The sequence below is a fragment of the Haliotis rufescens genome, unplaced genomic scaffold (assembly GCF_023055435.1).
Source record: "Haliotis rufescens isolate VD_foot unplaced genomic scaffold, xgHalRufe1.0.p SCAF_51, whole genome shotgun sequence".
Lineage (NCBI taxonomy): Eukaryota > Metazoa > Mollusca > Gastropoda > Lepetellida > Haliotidae > Haliotis > Haliotis rufescens.
Window position 1 is genome coordinate 1,632,777 of NW_025964235.1, and position 16,857 is coordinate 1,649,633.

The window sequence follows — 16,857 nt, forward strand, 5'->3', positions numbered from 1 at the left end:
ATGGGGTTAATACCATTTGTTATTCTCTTGAAAATGTTTCGTTATAAACTGTAAATTTCTCATTTAACTTGTCAATCGAGAATGTTCGTTTCGCAAAGTGCCTTTTTTTGTGACTTGACCAGCGTGTATTCCTCCGCTTCTAACATAGGGCTCGTAGCTTTCAAGAATATTTTTTTGAAGTTGATTTTGCATATAAACATATCCAAATGTATGATAAAGAATTTTCGTGACCCTTAAATATTTTTTGAAACTTTTGTTTATATCGAAACAACTTTTTAAGTCTCCATTACAAGAGATGGTGAAACGTCCCTGCGTGTTAGGTAGGGAGAATTTACGTTTCAAGGTTTTACATTTGTAAGGAAAAAAAGGAAATTCCGGTTGAAACCTACACAAAAAGTATATAATAAATAAGTTATCCCATGTGTCTCGTGAAATATCATGTTTCTCTCATCTCGTGACGGGGGAAAGGAGATATTTCACTCGACACATGAAATATCCTCTATACAGTAATGCAGTAAGTCAATACAAACACAATCAGACAAGCAGAATGACATGTCAGGCTTAACCTATATAACGTAACGTACCGTCCCATTGTGGTACACGGGGAATATTAGCAAAACACATGACTTCATGAATGTGTATATAAAGATAGCCTACAGAGTGTTCACTGTAATAAGATCACTGGTAATCTATATCTGAAGCTTTCACGTAAAGCTACGCGTACGTGTACCATATCACGGCAGGGTGGCACGATATATAGATTATCTCTTTATATAGTTGTCCTATCAGTTGATTATATCATTTCGATCCCAACCGCACGTGGACAGATCCCCAGTCCGGTGTCTGACAGCCACATTGCAGGTAAATATTCTTCTGTCTACAAACTTGTCTCCAAATTGGTGTGCTCTTGACAGTTTTCTTGTATTAATTTAGTTCCGTGAATAGGTAATCCTTTAAACACTGGATGTCAGACACTAAATACTTTGTTAGACAGTCACAGTCTGCATTCTAAGAGTTATACAATATTTCACCTTGTCGTTAAACAAAACATATATCCTTGAAGGATAAAAAAAGTTAGTATTTACTCGTCTTACTGAGTACCCCATACCCTTATCAACGTCGTACCAAGTACCCGCATAAAGTTTACCTCCCGCACCAAGTACCCGCATAAACTTTACCCCCCGCACCAACTTCCCGCATAAATTTTACCTCCCTTACCCTCTACCCGCATCAACTTTACATCCCGCACCCTCTACCCGCATCAACTTTACCTCCCGCACCCAGTACCCGCACCCAGTACCCGCATAAACTTTACCTCCCGCACTAAGTACCCACATAAACTTTACCTCCCTTACCCTCTACCCGCATAAACTTTACCTCCCGCACTAAGTACCCTCATAAATTACACCCCTCGCACCCTGCACCCGCATAAACTGTACCTCCCGCCACCAATACCCGCATACATTTTACCTCCCGCATCCTCTACCCGCATAAACTTTACCTAGCTTACCCTCTACCCGCATAAACTTTACCTCCCGCACCAAGTACCCTCATAAATTACACCCCTCGCACCCTGCACCCGCATAAACTGTACCTCCCGCCACCAATACCCGCATACATTTTACCTCCCGCATCCTCTACCCGCATAAACTTTACCTAGCTTACCCTCTACCCGCATAAACTTTACCTCCCGCACCCAGGACTCGCATACATATTATCTCCCTTACCCTCTACCCGCATAAACTGTACCCCCCCCCCCCCCCCTCAACCACTGAGTGTACATACAGTAGCGACCCACATGTTAAATCAGTAAAGTTGTACATCAGTATATGTTACGGGTAGGTTAGTTCCATCTTTTCCTACACATTTGTTTAATGTATGCGTGCTATCAAGTTTTTGTCAAGTTTTATTTTCATTAATAAGGTAAACGGAGACACCATGGCTGCAGAACGGGGGAAGATGCCTGCTGCAGATGAGAAGTGCATCCAGACACATATAATGGACATAGAGGTGGAGCTGGACGCCAAGGACATCACTGGAACTCTCTACTCCAAGAACGTCATCGACCTGAAGGACATGCAACACATCGAGTCTGGAGCCACCCGAGCTGACAGAACCAAGAGACTCCTGGATATCCTCATGTTCAGAGGTACCAATTCCTTCAGTGTCTTCTTGTATGCACTCGACACTATGGGATACAAGGACCTTGTGCAGAAGCTACGAACCACCAAGGAGTCCAATAGTCTGACTTCATCATTACAGAGAAGACATGCTGAAACACAGCTTGCTAGAGAGTTCACTGATCTGAACAAGCGTATTGAGACTATCATGGGAGCCTTAGATAGACAGGCGCGTAGGATTGATGAAATGTTTGAGTCAAAGGAAAGCTATGCAACGAAAGAAGAACTCGAGGGTTTGAGGCTGGAATTGGCAACCAAGGAAGAATTGCAAACCTTTCGGGAAGAAATATCAGCATCAATGGCGAATCTGACAACAACGTTGAACAACATCAAGGAGATGTCTCACGTGAAGGATGACAATCTGGTCACGATTCAGTCACTAAAAGAACAAGTTCGAAAAAAAGATGAACTGCTTGAAATGGCTCGAAGTCAAATCGCTGACCTTCAGACAAAGGTTTCAAATCTGGAGGAAGAAAACAGATGCCTTAGAAAGACCATTCAGCAACAGCAAGGGGATATCGCAAACTTGGAGGCGGTGGTCCAAGAGGAAATATTCGAGCGCAGGACAGCAGAAGCACGGTATCGCAGAGACATTGCGGACATTCAGAAGAGGAGAAACGAAGACCTGCAGCAGATGGAGATGAAGAGAGAAGAAGACAGAAGAAGACGGGAGAGCGAAAGACGAGAAGATCGACAGCAAATTGAAGAGTTGAAGGAAAATATTGAGAATCAACTCAAGACCATCAGTCAGGCAAATACCGGTCGTGCGCAGACAGCTGGAACCGCTGTCTATGGTGTCAGGAAACCCATCCACCGTAGAAACGCCTGGAATTGAGACTGTAGCCAGTGCCATTGTCTGTGTGATACTCTCGTTCATGATGTCCATACAATGTAAGCTTCCAACTTGAGTCAGTTAAACTGTTGTGACTTCTGTGGCTTCCGATGAGACACACGCACCCGTTAAGTCTGATATGATTATTGCACTTTTCTCATTATTCGTGTGTGTGTTGCACTGACAGAAATAGTTAGTAAAGTTTACTTACTTACTTGGTGAATTTAACTGTCTACTAAGACACTAACTTGTTAAATTTTACTAACCAGTAAGTAACTTTTTGCTAATTAGACTAGTATAGGTGGCCTATCGTAGACTAGTACAATTTACTTATCAGTTGGTAGAGATTACTATCCAAGAATCTCCTTCTCATAATTTTCTAACTGCAATAGTATCTTTACTAGTTTTACTAGATTTTACTAAAGGCTCGTATGTTGATCATTTTGCGTTCCCTGAATTTGCCCCCAAAACAAGTAAATAGCATAAACAATACAGGAGAATGATTATCAGTGGCAATTGTAAGTTTATTTACACAGTGCTACGAAAATGTAATTGACGGGTAAATAAACTAAACTAGTAGTGTTTCACACTGGGAAACTTAACAAAACCTCCCTTCTCCCTTCTTTATTGAGTACATGCTCATGCTAAGCTCTTAGTTCGTCTCTCTCTCTCTCTCTCTCTCTCTCTCTCTCGCTCTCTCTCTCTCCTCTCTCTCTCTTTCTCTCTCCCTGTGTCTGTAATTGACGTTCCGTGTGGATATGGATTTCTTGAATCTGTAGATTTACATCTGTTGTATGTACCTGCTGTGAAGAATTAGATTTCATGTGTGAATAAAGGCTTGGCTACACTCTGGACACCTGTAATCTCGAAGACACTTTGTTTTAGTTTTGGTTAAAACTAAGTTCTTCATCACTACTTATCAACTAATACATATTGATGTTGTGGGTATATGCACTTGCACTCACGCTTAACACTGTCCACAACAAGTGGGTATGATACGATTTCCGAACGTTTGTTGTGTGCCTGAAACGCTGATATATGTGAACGCATATCCCGGCATATTGTATTAATTTCCTAGAGCTCGTTTCGTGACGGCGGTTTGTAAACAATCGGGCCTTGTCCCGATAACGCAGTCACATGGATTGCATATTACTGAGCACTGGGTTACAACAAAAACCAACATATCGTGATCAGTCCTTTGAACATGTATGGCCTGGTGCCAATAGACCACGTTATCTCGTTGTATCAACAGACTTAAGTTATTCAAGTACGTTATGTAACACGCATATATCTGGCGCTAGGAATAGCGCCACGACCATGTAGCTAACCTGACACAAACATGGCAGTATACAAATATTACTTGTTCACATGTTCACATGCTTTGTTTGTTTGTTTTGTTTCTTGTTTAGCGTCGCACTCAGCAATATTCCAGCTATATGACGACGATCTGTAAATAATCGAGTCTGGACCAGACAATCCAGTGATGGACATCATGCGCATCGATCCACGCATTTGGGCTACGATGACATTCATCAACCAAATCAACGAGCCTGACCATCCGATCCTGTTAGTCGCCTTTTACAGCAAGCATGGGTTTCTGAAGACCTACTTTACCCCGGATCTCTATGGATCCGCTTCTTCTTTAGTTGGTCCACTTCTTCAGCAGCCGTCCAACAGCTAAACAATTATTAATATCAGCATGGACCGTTAGCTTTAACGTCAGTGAATATCGCACCATAAATAATGCACAGAAGATTCAGCTTCTTTGTTTTTGGAAAATGTCTGATTGGCCTATCCGAATTATTCTAGTTTAAGCGATGCCGGCGACCTAGAGTCTTATCGCTGGGGATGTAATAATGTTATAAGAGGTGTTTGAGGGCCTGGTCAAAATGCAATTGTAAAATCAATACAAGGTATCAATAAACGGAAACACACGTACTACATCGCAACGTTCACTGCGTTCTGACAACGTTCACCGCGTTCTGACAACGTTCACTGCGTTCTGACAACGTTCACTGCGTTCTGACAACGTTCACCGCGTTCTGACAACGTTCATTGCGTTCTGACAACGTTCACCGCTTTCTGTACAACGTTCATTGCGTTCTGACAACGTTCACTGCGTTCTGACAACGTTCACCGCGTTCTGACAACGTTCACCGCGTTCTGACAACGTTCACTGCGTTCTGACAAACCGAATGACGAATGAATGGACGCATACTAGCGCAGACAGCTGACAGCTGATAGAGCTTCACGCAAACCTGGATTAGCTCCAGCGATTTGGTGATGTTTTTTTCACCTGGCTCAGGTGAGCCACATATCCAAACTCTACTTCCCTCTTTGCGTGTATAGCAAATTAACAATGCAGATTATTACGGTGGCGCAATAGTATTCAAAGGGTAGCCGAGCATTGAGAAACAAACAAACGTTTCACGCCACTCTGAGATCATCGCAGTCGGTACACCTACCAGCACAGTCGATACACCTACCAGCACAGTCTATACACCTACCAGCACAATCGATACACCTACCAGCACAGTCTATACACCTACCAGCACAGTAGGTACACCTACCAGCACAGTCGGTACACCTACCAGCACAGTCTATACACCTACCAGCACAGTCGATACACCTACCAGCACAGTCGGTACACCTACAGTCGGTACACCTACCAGCACAGTCGGTACACCTACCAGCACAGTCGGTACACCTACCACCACAGTCTATACACCTACCAGCACAGTCGATACACCTACCACCACAGTCGGTACACCTACCAGCACAGTCTATACACCTACCAGCACAGTCTATACACCTACCAGCACAGTCTATACACCTACCAGCACAGTCGATACACCTACCACCACAGTCGGTACACCTACCAGCACAGTAGGTACACCTACCAGCACAGTCGATACACCTGCCAGCACAGTCGGTACACCTACCACCACAGTCGGTACACCTACCAGCACAGTCGGTACACCTACCAGCACAGTCGGTACACCTACCACCACAGTCTATACACCTACCAGCACAGTCGATACACCTACCACCACAGTCGGTACACCTACCAGCACAGTCTATACACCTACCAGCACAGTCTATACACCTACCAGCACAGTCTATACACCTACCAGCACAGTCGATACACCTACCACCACAGTCGGTACACCTACCAGCACAGTAGGTACACCTACCAGCACAGTCGATACACCTGCCAGCACAGTCGGTACACCTACCACCACAGTCGGTACACCTACCAGCACAGTCGGTACACCTACCAGCACAGTCGGTACACCTACCACCACAGTCTATACACCTACCAGCACAGTCGATACACCTACCACCACAGTCGGTACACCTACCAGCACAGTCTATACACCTACCAGCACAGTCTATACACCTACCAGCACAGTCTATACACCTACCAGCACAGTCGATACACCTACCACCACAGTCGGTACACCTACCAGCACAGTAGGTACACCTACCAGCACAGTCGATACACCTGCCAGCACAGTCGGTACACCTACCACCACAGTCGGTACACCTACCAGCACAGTCGGTACACCTACCAGCACAGTCGGTACACCTACCACCACAGTCTATACACCTACCAGCACAGTCGATACACCTACCACCACAGTCGGTACACCTACCAGCACAGTCTATACACCTACCAGCACAGTCTATACACCTACCAGCACAGTCTATACACCTACCAGCACAGTCGATACACCTACCACCACAGTCGGTACACCTACCAGCACAGTAGGTACACCTACCAGCACAGTCGATACACCTGCCAGCACAGTCGGTACACCTACCACCACAGTCGGTACACCTACCAGCACAGTCGGTACACCTACCAGCACGGTCTATACACCTACCAGCACGGTCTATACACCTACCAGCACAGTCGGTACACCTACCAGCACAGTCGGTACACCTACCAGCACAGTCGGTACACCTACCAGCACAGTCGGTACACCTACCAGCACAGTCGATACACCTACCAGCACAGTCGATACACCTACCAGCACAGTCGATACACCTACCAGCATAGTCGTGGGGTGTTAGTATGACGTCACTGCCTTATGCACCCGGGAATAACACATTATAACTCATTATGATAATAAATAAGGCGACAAAACCTTTCCATATCCAGAAATCTGTACATACAGCAGAGTCGAGACACGCTTCCGAGTTTTTTTATGAGCATGTGTTTATGAATCACTATTAAATAGTAATGACATGTTTGTTCAGAACAAACAACGAAATGCATAAAACAGAACAAATTGAATCAAGCTGTTCTAATTCGATTACCGACCTTGGTGACCCGTGAAGATCCGGGGAAGAATGGACAAATTCATGCTTGTCGTAAAAGGCGACTCACGGGATCGGGTGGGTCAGGCTCGCTGACTTGGTTGATACATGTCATCGTTTCCCAATTGCATGGATTGAAGCTCGTGATGTCAATCACTGGATTGTCTGGTCCAGACTCGATTATTTAAAGACCACTGTCATATAGCTGGAATATTGCGGAGAGTGGCGTTAAATAACAACTAAACAAATAAACAAACCGACATTGGTCCTGTTCGAATCATGAAGTGGTTTGTTTGTATACACCGTCAACCGGACAGCTCTTGTTTGGGGGTACCTCGCTACTATCACAGCTGGGTACTTAAGCAGTATCTCTTGTGGTTTTAAACCTATTTCGGACATTGGTCAACAACTATCTTGAATCGGTTTCTTGTATAAAGTTCGAGAATTGACATTTCGACACAACACTGACACAGGCCTCACGAACGAAAGTAGGAAAGATTTGAGAAATACCACAGCAGGATTTCCCAGGCGGACACCCACCAAGTACTGTCCCCGCCCATATGTGATTCACTTCGCTCAGCGGATGTGCTTTCACAGCTTTTGCCTCATTTTAAACGCGACTATCAAAACAAAATATGAGCAATGAGTTTGAGAGAGTGAATCATTTACGGGACAGCCGGTATGGCCAAAACCGGTGTGTCGGGAGCTCTGGCTCGGTCAGAGACGGGAACGCCGACCCCCAACTGCCAACAACACACTCACTTAGAAAATAGTCTAGTGAATTCTACTAACTTAATTAGTAACAGCGGCCAGAAGGGTAGTAGGTCAATTTACTATCCTGCCTGGTAGATTTCACGAAGATGCTGAAGATTAGTAAATATCACTTATTAAATTAGTTTAATCCACTACTTTAACCACATTGTAAAACATGTTTTAAGAATGTTAACATATACAAGACATGTTTAGGAATGTGTTTCAACCCTAAACGATATACATTTGGTGTGTTCTATCTAAACGCGTTTAGGGTCTAAACAGATGAAATGAACTATCGCCTCATTTCCTAAACATCACCTTAACATGTTTAGAATTTATTAATAAAGTGCATATCATGAGGTTATAAGTCGAAAATGGATGAGAAGTATATATATTGACATTGAATGTGCAAATATATATGAAATAGCATATACGAAACGAACCTGGAAAATAGTAACAGAAACAAAACAAATAAACCAAGCAAACGGTGACCAGGAAATCAGCAGTTGTTACGACAACAGTCTCAGCAGCACAGGGGGTAGCGTGACGGACTATACATCGTGAGGTTGTAGGTTCGAATCCCACCGAGGTGTAAAATGATTTGTGTTCTCATCAATGTTTTGTTGCTGGATGCCAAATAGAACATATTTCACACCGGAAGCTGACAATTAAAGTATATCTGGTTACTACTTAAACTTTTAGTTTGTGACGATTGGCCACCAAGTAAAAGAAAAGTCTGCTAACATTTAAGTGTCTGAGGGAACAGTGCAATTCACTGACTATGTGAGTAAACTTTACAAACTATTTCTGTCAGTGCTGTAGCTTGTATATCACGTGACTGTTGTTGATGTTGCAAGGGTAGATACGGTCGAGGTAGATGCAGGTCACACCAAACATATCACGGAACATCGCTAGTATTCTTGAAGTTGTAATGCATTCTAATCCCATAAACCACTGCGTGAACACGTGGCCGACCACCCGGGAACAACAACTGTCAGCGGTGGTCAGTCACGTGGACATTCCCAGATCGCTGTCACACTGTCGACCATCTTCATGGGCCATTCTCTGAAACTATTTCCAACAATCACGAGACAGCAGGACACGATATTGAAACATGTTACTGTGTTAGACAAAACTTAAAGTTTGACAACTGTAAGGAAAATATATTACATTATCTGGATGAGACGTGTAACTTAGCAACATAATCCAGGGGATAATTGTTATGATTCTTCATTAATGTAGGTCGTAATTGCAATTAAGGATTTGTTTTCACTGATTTTCATATTAAAAATATTTCAAGATATTCGGTAACTACAAATATATCATATAGGTAAACATTCAGTTTCTAAAAAGAACCTGAACTATTTTGATGTAATACACAACAAGCAAGCTTCAATAGGTCAGTTATTCGTATTACTTAACTTGTTACCGTCTATATATATATGTGTGTGTGTGACTACAGCATACACTTGAGGGTGTGGCCTGGTTTGGCGCGTTGTAAACCATGTGCTCACTAGGTCGTGAAGTCGCTACATTCATTCTTAATCTTCCCAGCCCATCAGTGGCCGTCTAACACAGGGAGCAGTGTCAGGTGTCTTGTTAGCCCGGTAATAGTGTGATTGATTGTCTTTACCTCAGTGTATATGTTGGACTACCACACATGAGTGTGACTGCTATCTTGGCTGAAGGTACGTTGCAAGTGCTACTATAGTGCTGAACTTTTCAGTTTGAATCACATCTTATTAACAACACCAAGTATCAAAGTAACTTGTACGTCTGGGGCAGATATTTAGGGGCTAAACCTACTGTGTCCTGACATTTAAGGTAGTCTAACTGTATTTTAATTTCGAACTGAGCGCTTTATGTAATGTATAAATAAAAAGCATCTGATCTACGGCTAGACAACCTCGAACTTCAAAACACAGTAGGCTTATCTCCTCTCAACCATGGCGATACAAGAACGCATTGAAAACGGTACGTTTTGGACGCGTAATCACATATGGTAATTATTGATTAGTTCACACGACAACCTCCCAATTGTCGGACAGCTTATTCCAGGAGTAGTCAAGGCTGGTTAGTCAAGCAATAGTTACCTGTTTACCTTTCATTGAAGTAGAACAGACCAGAATACAGACATTTGGAGGAATTTACAGGAGAGGTTTATCACGCTCTTTTAATCATCAACTCATACGAGAAACCACCCATTTTGACACATTCACCAGAAATCACATATTTGAATTATTTACAGGATATATGTATTCAGTTTTAATGTGGAACATTTTCACTATAACCATGCATACAGCAGACGGTAATGTTATCACTTTACATAAGAATTAATAGTATAACATTTCTAGAAAGACTCTATATACACAATATACACTGAAACGTGTGATATCACACATTTTGAAGTATTGATACACTTGTGTTGATATGATTTCATTTTGACTTTTGGCTGCTCTGTTTATATAAGTTCGAGTAGCTGTCCATCTGTCAGAAATTGAGATAGGTTGGCCCCGGTATTGCATCTCTTGGCTACAGGAGAGATCTACAGTTAGCGGATCTAACGGCAATTCTTGTTTTAACCGAGCCCGGGCTGGGACAATGTCTTAAGATTCCAGTAACAAGTGAGCAATGGATTCAGGTTGATTGCATACATGGTCATAGTGCTTGTTGTGAATTCCTCAAAGCAAGTATATAGTACATGTGAGATTATACTCAGGTCATTAAACTCAGGTCATGGAGAAGTTTAATCTATATAACGTGTTCTTATTCTACCTAAAAATGTATTTAATGAAAAGAATGCAAAACAAACTCAACGCTTATAAGGTTTTTATTAATCTTCACTGAGTTTCCTATATTCTATATTTCCATAGCGACTGATTTACGACTACCATTGTCTGAAGTACATTTGACTCCAAAGGCAAATTACCCTGTAGCCATGTCTCCATAACTTAATTGTCATTACGTTTTAGGCGCTAATCCCCGTTGTTAATCCTCACCAACATTTCATTGTATATTGACTGACAGCCAACCTGGGCTACCTTATCACTTCCCGTTAATTACTGTTATTTATAGTATGACACGTATTAATTGTTGGGCTGCCAAATAAGTTGCTCACGGTGACGATGCCATTTTGAAATTGTACAAAAGAAGAGGACAACCCGGATCTGTAATTATTGCCAACATTAGCTCGATGAAACGGGCCGTGGCACAACCATTGCCCACGGAACCGGAAGTATGTTTAGTTGAAGACAAGCCGGTAATGCGTCACGAAACCTCCTCATGTGTCTGACACAGTGGTTCGTGTATATGTCACTTAATTGTATGTGTTCTGAAAATAGATTTGATCATGTTTGATAAGCTGTCATAACCAAGTGTTTGTGCAGTGTTCAGTCACTGACTACTCCCGGTAATACTCAACTATCCAATGTATACAGATCTAATCAGGAACTCTTTCTCACAGCTATAGCTGAACCTCTCCATGTGGAGGGTCACACCAGGTTAAGGATTAGTAAGCACAGAAGTCATGTTATGTTAAAGGTCACTAAACAATGAATCCATAGTGAAGTGTGCCGTGGTGTGCTCGTCTTGTTTGACGCTGCTGGGCTGGTGAAGAAGAAATTTGGCGTGCCCCATCCTTCTTATGATGGTTGTGTTTCAATGGTTCTGATTTGTTTATAATAAGAAAATGCTACAACTGATGAAGCAAGATCATCTTCTTAAGTTAATGCAGCTCAGAAGGCTGCGAATGATAACTATGAGTAGTTTAGTCAAGATCTCATCATCTACCGTTATCTGTGGACGATGTTGATAAAACTGTTGATCTGAATGTGGTTTTAGCGTAGGAGTGTGGTTCGCCATAATAAATAAGGAATATTGAACAGACTAAACCTTAGAAATCTAACTTCTTAAGATAATGTTCTTATGGCCCATCATCATTACCATCATCATCATTTATTCACAAAGTATAGGCCTACGGTGCTACAGCCAATCTTTAACATTTCTTTTCTCAAATTATAAGCCTAGAAAATAAACATTCCAATTATTTTGCAAAGTATTCAAGTTGTTATCAGACATTAACATTTCTTTTCTTTTTTTTTGGGGGGGGGGGGGGGGGGGGGGGTCATCAAATTACGATGTCACTGGTGTCCTAAGAAAAATGCTTCTTTGGCTTCTTGGCAAGTGTAGCGTCTGTGTATTTCATCATTCTCGTCACCTTTTAGATACACTGATACACCATGGCTGCAGAACGGGGGAAGATGCCTGCTGCAGATGAGAAGTGCATCCAGACACATATAATGGACATAGAGGTGGAGCTGGACGCCAAGGACATCACGGGAACTCTCTACTCCAAGAACGTCATCGACCTGGACGACATGAAACACATCGACGCAGGCACAACCAGAGTTGAGAGAACAAACCGGTTCCTAGATATCCTCATGTCAAGAGGTACAGAGGCATTTCCGGTCTTCTTGCATGGACTCGAAGTTATGGGGTACAAGGACCTTCACATGAAACTCACAGCTACAAAGGATTCCATCAAACCGATTATAAAACAACCTTCTGAAGCACAATTTAGAAGCCAGTTCCGGGTCCTGCATCAGTACATCGAGAGGGTTGTGGCAGAGGTGGATACACGGGCTTCCAAGATGGATCTGATATTTGAATCAAAACGAAAATATGCCACGAAAGAAGAACTTAAAGTTTTGAGAAAAGATTTAGCTACCAAAGAGGAATTGATAGCATTTCGGGATGAAATAGCCAGGTCAGCTGCAAATGTGACAGAAACTCTGAACAACATATATAAAATGTTTGAGGAAAATGTAGACCAACAGACCTTGAAGGGTCAGAATGTAGGAAAGGATGACCTCGTGGCCACTGCTCAGACACACACTGACGAGCTGAGAGAAAAGGTTTCCTGTTTGGCAGAAGCAAGTAGAAAGCTGGAGAAGATCGTCAACCGCCACGACATAAATGATTTGAAATAAGTTATACAGAAATGAATATAAAAGAGAAAGAATGCTGAATCGCATTCTGAAAGCAACAGCGGGCAGATATGGTTCAGTCGAGGCCTGCCGGAAACGAAAAGAAGATATTGTAAGATTTTATAATATGTAATATGGAAATACCCATGCATGGAGCGTGGCAATAGTTTAATCAAGATCCTAAAGTAAATGAATTTCCAGTGGATTGAGTAAGTTGAGACACTCATGGGTCCTTACTGCCGGAGGTGAGGCAAAAATTCGTGGTGCTTCCTTTGCATATTCCTGGTATATATTGATAACATTTCCATACGCGCTAGACAGAGGTCCCATACATACAGCAACACGTCGGCCACAGCCGAAGCAGACCCGGTGAAGTGTGGTATTAGTTAGTCGTTCATGGGGCTGGTGGTGATACACACTAGGCCCTAACCCGGGGTTCAGTGAAGTCAGATTAGGTTTTGCAACACAAGCTACTGCCATTGTTAGACAGGCCTACCAACTGGGACGTGGCAACACGGAGCTGTACCACAGTGTAGATGTCCCCCAGGTCGAGGTGTTGGAGTGTGACTGTAGTGGAGCAGTGCCACAGTGGAGATGTCCCCCAGGTCGAGGTGTTGGAGTGTGACTGTAGTGGAGCAGTGCCCGACATTGTGGCTACATGTGTTCTTGTATGTTTCACTGACTTTGTTGAAGCGGGATAAATGTATTGATCACAAATGCCAATGATAACATATGAAGTTCATGTAAGATCAGTGTTTTCCCGTTTTACTGTTATAGGTTATCAGGTTTCTGCGGCGACTAACAGGATCGGGTGGTCAGGCTCGCTAAATTGGTTGATGCATGTCATCGTATCCCAGTTGCGTGGATCGATGTCAATGATGTAAATTACTGGCTTGTCTGTTCCAGACTCGATTATTTATAGACCGCCGTCATATAGCTGGAATATTGCTTAGTGTGGCATTAAACAACAAACAAACAAATAAACATGAATTCACGAACATAAGCAGTTCCTCCATGTGTGTATATTTAGTTTTCTTCTGTTTCACTTTGTGTTAATGTCTGCCGCAACAAGGAGTCATATAGTCATAATTACTATCAATGTCAATCTTCATTACGTTTTGTGTCTCGTGTATGTCAATGTATCGACGGGAGGTAAATAAAAGCAACACCCTTTCCATATTCATGAGCAATCTCTGCCAAAAGCAGAGTCTATTGTACGATCCCGACTAGATCATGAGCATGTGTTTATGAATCAATATCAAATAGTGACGATACCAGGTGTTCGTGGAAAGGTGAGCGTATCCTGCCCCACCGATGGCACAGTCACAAACACATGCAAAGGCAAGTCAATTGTTTACCGGAAAACAACAACATGGGATCAAGTTAAAATATGGAATTGCATGGGACATCATTTTTGTCAGTTATCCGTCAGATTTGGAAATGTCAAAAACGTTTTGAAAGCTTTGCTGACGCCTTCAATGTTGTAACCTTGATAAAAGAACCTTTGAGTTAAATGACGCTCTTAGAAATCTTGGTAGAAAGAGCATGTTCGATTGCACCACAAAAGCTGACTGATTAGGAAATTATCAAGCGTGTTCATGTGACCTTGACCTTAACCTTTGTCCCTTAAAAACTTAGGTGCATGTTTGTAAATATAAGAGTTATATATCATTCAATCAATCACCCAAATCTGAACAAATCTGCCAGAATTCTTTATCCAAACAAGGTTAGAGGGATGTGATTGACCAACTCCCTGTGCAAGAACCTGACTTCAGTGATAAACACCAGATTGCAACACTGGTGCATTACTAGCAAAATTATAACAGGATCACAGGCTTGATTTAGACAAATTTATTCAACCATTGGCTTTATATTTACATTGCAAGCCATGATAAAGAAACATGAAGGTTTTATTTAATTTTAATTAACTTCTCAATAGTTGGTGATTCTATAAACCATGAAATATTGTTCGAACCTCTTAAACCTCTGTGTTAAAGGAACTTTCTTCAAGTTTGTTGTGAACATGTATTCATCACTACGTGTTTGTGTGAGAACTGATCACCGTTCTTCAAATGGAATATTGGGATCCGCCAACGGTGTACTCTGAGCCCCCAAATCTTCATCCTTGTCATCAACCAGCTTGGTACGATGTTGGGGGAGGAAGGTGGGACAGGTAATTTTATATGTCCTCATATTTCTAATGTGTTTGTATTATAATATACAGATGATGTATCATCTGTATCTGACAGACCCGTGAGGATCCGGGGTAGAATAGATCTTCAGCAACCCATGCTTGCCATAAAAGGCGACTATACTTGTCGTAAGAGGCGACTAACGGGATCGGGTGGTCAGGCTCGCTGACTTGATTGATGTATGTCATCGATCCCAATTACGTGGATCGATGCTCATGATGTCAATCCCTGGATTGTCTGGTCCAGACTCGATTATTTACAGACCGCCGTCATTTAGCTGGACTATTGCTGAGTGCGGCGTTAAACAACAAACAAACAAACTGTATCGGACACTGCTTCACAGTTTCAAGGGGAAATTTGTGTTTTAGAAAGTTTTTGGCGCAGAACCCTTAATGAAATTTTCAACTAAACAAAAATTATGGTATTTCAAATTCGGGTCCTGTGCATAAATGAAAAATTGTTGTCAACACGTACACATATGTTTTGGAAAATATCTGTTTACAACGAGTTGGCGGTGCACATGTTTTGCAAATCCTGCAATCGACCGAAATCTGCACGACAGTTTACGAACCGGATTTCGATTTCGTTGCGCGATTTTGATTGGACTATGCATAGACTCGTTAGTCCAGCCAAAATGTAACTCCATAATACCAGCAGAGTTCGGCAAGGGTGGAAACTGATAAGTCAGTTAACTCTCTTGCCTCGGGAAGATGAGGGCCTCCGTGCAGTATCACCAAACATTCAGAACAGTCAAGGGACCGATCTACATGTAGTAAATGATTATAACTCTTGATGATAATAGTAAACTTACACGGGCATCTCATATAAGACATATCTTGCTTAGATGTTTTTTTCATTTACAAGAATATGGCTGTCTCAAGACATTGGTTTCGTCTCATCAAGGCAATCTCCACACACAGATTTTAAGATTGCTTCTTTCAAATTGGCATCCATGAAGGACAGGACTATGGATGTAGACAGTTATCCCCAACCGAGACGAGAAACTCGCCATTCCTCTCAACAATCCAAAAACAACTGAAACCCTTGTAAGACTGACGTCAACCGACAATATCCATAATATTACATGTTTGTACTGAAGATAAGAAGCAAATCACCTGTCGCTGTAACCTAGAGTGTATTGTACGCCAGCCGCTTATTCAGGGTGTACATTTAATTATATTGTCCATCTTGTTTGTATTATAGGCCTCGGGCCTAAAGTACAGAATACAGTCTGCCTGTCCCTGGGTAAATTCAGACAAGAATTAGTCAGAGGGTGTCTGATGTAGTTCTGGGTGCGATCAGCACTCTGGATAAAAGGTCCTTGGTAACAAAATCTGGATGAAGAAGTAATAAAATCCTAGTGAATAAACACGCGAAGATGATGACGTGCAAGTACAAATGGATAAACAAAAACTATGGAATACTGTAAGGGACATTCTCGCGATCTCGACCTTTGGAAACGAGCTAAATATGACAAAAGTGCGAGAATGCGATATCACGAGAATGTCCCTTACAGTATTCCATAAAAACCAGGATTTTATACCATGTAGACTGGCACCTTGGTATCGGGAACTGAAGAGTAGCAGTGGAGC

At 42.3% G+C, this 16,857-nt stretch overlaps 3 protein-coding genes across 3 annotated transcripts; all 3 read left to right on the forward strand.

The window, feature by feature from the left end:
- The first annotated feature begins 760 nt into the window (after nt 1-760).
- On the forward strand, nt 761-3,866 carry LOC124140632 (vicilin-like seed storage protein At2g18540). The gene is made up of 2 exons (XM_046508295.2): nt 761-861; nt 1,924-3,866. Exon 2 carries the CDS (start codon nt 1,939-1,941, stop codon nt 3,013-3,015), a length of 1,077 nt encoding a protein of 358 aa, XP_046364251.1. The 5' UTR covers nt 761-861; nt 1,924-1,938; the 3' UTR covers nt 3,016-3,866.
- Nucleotides 3,867-4,901: 1,035 nt separating this feature from the next.
- Nucleotides 4,902-7,094, forward strand: LOC125374081. Its single transcript, XM_048384836.1, has 2 exons — nt 4,902-4,909; nt 5,465-7,094. Exons 1-2 carry the CDS (start codon nt 4,902-4,904, stop codon nt 7,092-7,094), a joined length of 1,638 nt encoding a protein of 545 aa, XP_048240793.1.
- A 2,515-nt stretch (nt 7,095-9,609) lies between these two features.
- Nucleotides 9,610-14,240, forward strand: LOC124140738. Its single transcript, XM_046508452.2, has 2 exons — nt 9,610-9,776; nt 12,312-14,240. Exon 2 carries the CDS (start codon nt 12,327-12,329, stop codon nt 13,074-13,076), a length of 750 nt encoding a protein of 249 aa, XP_046364408.1. The 5' UTR covers nt 9,610-9,776; nt 12,312-12,326; the 3' UTR covers nt 13,077-14,240.
- The last annotated feature ends 2,617 nt before the right edge of the window (nt 14,241-16,857 follow it).